Genomic DNA, 3,669 nt, shown 5'->3' on the forward strand with positions numbered 1-3,669 from the left:
TAAATACATAAATACAAATAGCTGGGTGTAGTGGCACGTGTCTATAATCCCAGCTACTTCGGAGGCTGAGGCATGAGAATTGCTTGAACTTGGGAGGTAGAGATTGCAGTGAGCCGAAATCATGCCCCTGCACTCCAGCCTGGGCAACAATAGCAAGATTCTGTCTCAAAAAATGAAGGAAAAGAAAAGGAAGAAAAAGAAAAAATATGTGAAAAGACTTGGGGAATTGGACACTGGGATTAGAGCCTGGGTTGCCCTGAGTGGGAGGAGTTGGGGGTGGCAGTGCAAATGATCAGGGAAACTAGGGTCGTTAATCTTCAGCCAGAAACAAGGCTGAGGAATGTGTTGAGGACGCTAATGAAGTCCAAGGCTGTGCCCCAAACCCAGGTCTCCCCCACCTCTGTCTCCCAGTCCATGTGCAGAACCAACAGAGGCACTGTGGGCGGCTACTTCCTGGCAGGACGCAGCATGATGTGGTGGCCGGTGAGACGGGCTGGACTGGGAACGGGAGGGGGCCTGGAGAAGCAGCCCTGCTCACTCCCTCCTCTGGCCACCCAGGTTGGGGCCTCTCTCTTCGCCAGCAACATCGGCAGTGGCCACTTTGTGGGCCTGGCAGGGACTGGCGCTGCAAGTGGCTTGGCTGTGGCTGGATTCGAATGGAATGTGAGGCCCTTTTTTTCCAATGACCCCACCCCCAGTGAGAACATTTGGAAGGGTCACACCTTGGGGAAACGCCGGGAAAGGGGGAATGAGACTGGCAGTGGGACTTTCCAACTGCGGGGTGAGGTTGGGCTGGGAGTGGAGATCACACATCCAGCCAGGAAGCAGAGGGGTGCAGGGGTGACCACTGTCGGTCCTGCTCCTGACTTGCCATGTGAGCCAGCCTGCACCAGCCACTGCCTCTAGGAGCTTCCATTTATTCCTCTCTGAGTGGGGTGAGCAGCCTCAAAGCCAGGGAAGCACCTGCTCAGATGTGCTCTGAAGCTGTGGTCTGTGAGAAACTTGGGGCCAAGTTAAAGCCTTTTGTAGAAGTGAGGAGCAGATACAAAGCTCTGGGACTGAGGCTCCCGTTGGAGGGGAGATCAGGCTTTGAGCTCAGGGCTTCCTGGAGGAGGAGGCCACTGAGCTGAGCCTTGAGGGACACAAGGTTTGGGTGGCTTTGGCTCGGGTCAGTCTGAGGGGTCTATTATGGGGTTCATATCTAGATGAACATAGGGACAACATTGGGAGAAACGGGCCAGAAGTGATAACCTGGGTAGACAAGGAGGGCTCCAGTTAAGAACCCAGGAGGGTGTCAGCTCTGTTCCTTGGTGCCCGGGGCCTCGGGGCCATCGTCTGCAGTTGTCCTCTGGGCCCCAGATGTGGCCCTTTCCAGGGTCACTTGCTTGGAGTAGCACCTTCACAAAGAGGTCAGATCCTCAGGGATGAGGGCAAAGCCACCCTCAGCAGCAGTACTGCCCCCGGCAGGCGCTCTTCGTGGTGCTGCTACTGGGCTGGCTCTTTGCACCCGTGTACCTGACGGCAGGGGTCATCACGATGCCACAGTACCTGCGCAAGCGCTTCGGCGGCCGCCGCATCCGCCTCTACCTGTCTGTGCTCTCCCTTTTCCTGTATATCTTCACCAAGATCTCGGTGAGCACGTGTGGCGGACGCGATGGGGCCCTAGAAGGGCGGAGTCATGAGTGGGGTCTCTAGAGAACTCTGGAGGGCGTGGGACCTAGGAGAAACCACTGTGAGGGTTATGATGATGGAGGCAGAACCTGCAAGGAGTGTCTCCAGGGCACTAGCCACAGTGCTGGGACCTGGAAAAATGGAGGGAAGCTTTGAAGCTAGTAGGGCATGGTCTGGGCAGGAGGTGGGCCAGGGACACTGCCCTGGGTCCTGACCTGGCACTTGCTCCTCCCCAAAGGTGGACATGTTCTCCGGAGCTGTATTCATCCAGCAGGCTCTGGGCTGGAACATCTATGCCTCCGTCATCGCGCTTCTGGGCATCACCATGATTTACACAGTGACAGGTGCCAGCAGGGGCTTAGGAAAAAGAGTGGGCCTGGGACACTGCTGCCAGCTGTGGCCAGGGTTTAGGGAGTTGCCAGAGGAAAGCAAGCTGGAGAGGTTTGGAAGTGTGGTGTGGTCCAAGCAGGAGAAGGGACTAAATATTTGGAGAGCAAAGGCTTCCTCTCTTTCCACTGTCTCTTGGATTTTGACCGGAAGTTCAGAGAGAGAAAACCATGCTGGGCTTGAGTGAGGACTGCGAGAAAAGGAAGATTTAGCAGCTCTTGCCTGCCTTGAACACCTGGGAGAGTGCACCTGACGAGTCTCCAAGACCTCTAGACAAACCCAGTATGGTTCAGAGGGACCTGGGGTGGGGCCTGAGGTCAGATATGGACCAGAGTAGGCAGGGCTTGGTGCCAAGGCTCGCTTGAGGGGCCCCACCTTGAGAAGGAACAGAACTGAGTACTGGATCTTAGAGAATCACCCTCTCCTATGATGACAGAAAAAACTGGGGGTGGCTGGGAGCGGTGGTTCACGCCTGTAATCCCAGCACTTTGGGAAGCCGAGGCGGGCAGATCACGAGGTCAAGAGTTCGAGACCAGCCTGGTCAACATGGTGAAACCCCATCTCTACTAAAGATACAAAAAATTAGCTGGAGGTGGTGGCACGCGCCTGTAATCCCAGCTACTCCGGAGGCTGAGGCAGGAGAATTGCTTGAGCTGGGGAGGTGGAGGTTGCAGTGAGCTGAAATTCGCCATTGCTCTCCAGCCTGGGCGACAGGGCAAGACTCCATCTCAGAAACAAAAACAAACAAAACTGGGGCCTAGAGGGGGTTGCTAGTGGGGGTCCTGCAAGTGTGGCCTGGCCCTAAAACTCAGCCACACTCTGCCCGCCAAGCCCTGCTTGTTCGTGCCTGCGTGCATGAGCCCCGAGAATGGGCCATCGTTTTGAAATTTATTCTCCAGGAAGGGGAACTCTCTTAAATTCCCGCAAAGACGCCTTATTGATAAGACCAGCCTGTCTGTGGCATAAACAGCTGGGCTGTCCCCTGACCCCGGCCTGTTGCAGGAGGGCTGGCCGCGCTGATGTACACGGACACGGTACAGACCTTCGTCATCCTGGGGGGCTCCTGCATCCTCATGGGTTACGGTAGGGGCTCGCCTACCAGGGAGGGGAGCGAAGGGCGTGGTCGCGGAGCTCTTGGCCTGCGCGCGGGGCCGTCGCGCGTCTCCGGTCTGAGGGTCCTAAGAAGGGTCCTCTGACGGCCTTACCCGGCAGCCTTCCACGAGGTGGGCGGGTATTCGGGTCTCTTCGACAAATACCTGAGAGCAGCAACTTCGCTGACGGTGTCCGAGGATCCAGCCGTGGGAAACATCTCCAGCTCCTGCTATCGACCTCGGCCCGACTCCTACCACCTGCTCCGGCACCCCGTGACCGGGGATCTGCCGTGGCCCGCGCTGCTCCTGGGACTCACGATCGTCTCGGGATGGTACTGGTGCAGCGACCAGGTGCGGGGACAGGACTGCGCCTGCAGTGAGGCCGGGGCGGAGCCAAGACGGGTGGAGCCTGAGTCCCTCCCTGCCTTTCCCACAACTGTCTAAGGCGCAGTCTGAGAGGCGGGAACCCCTCCAGGGTGGTGCTAAGCCAGACAGAAGGCTCCATCTGCTCCGAGCGTGC

At 57.6% G+C, this 3,669-nt stretch overlaps 1 protein-coding gene across 1 annotated transcript in view; it reads left to right on the forward strand.

The window, feature by feature from the left end:
* SLC5A2 (solute carrier family 5 (sodium/glucose cotransporter), member 2) overlaps nucleotides 1-3,669 on the forward strand; it is a 22,913-nt gene that overhangs the window by 7,278 nt on the left and 11,966 nt on the right. The window contains exons 2-7 of the mRNA XM_011982561.1: nucleotides 412-483; nucleotides 559-663; nucleotides 1,468-1,632; nucleotides 1,910-2,015; nucleotides 3,061-3,141; nucleotides 3,271-3,525. Coding sequence (XP_011837951.1) covers nucleotides 412-483; nucleotides 559-663; nucleotides 1,468-1,632; nucleotides 1,910-2,015; nucleotides 3,061-3,141; nucleotides 3,271-3,525 — 784 coding nt within the window. The remainder of the gene's footprint in view (nucleotides 1-411; nucleotides 484-558; nucleotides 664-1,467; nucleotides 1,633-1,909; nucleotides 2,016-3,060; nucleotides 3,142-3,270; nucleotides 3,526-3,669) is intronic.

This window comes from Mandrillus leucophaeus, unplaced genomic scaffold (genome assembly GCF_000951045.1).
Source record: "Mandrillus leucophaeus isolate KB7577 unplaced genomic scaffold, Mleu.le_1.0 Scaffold24, whole genome shotgun sequence".
Classification (NCBI taxonomy): Eukaryota; Metazoa; Chordata; class Mammalia; order Primates; family Cercopithecidae; genus Mandrillus; species Mandrillus leucophaeus.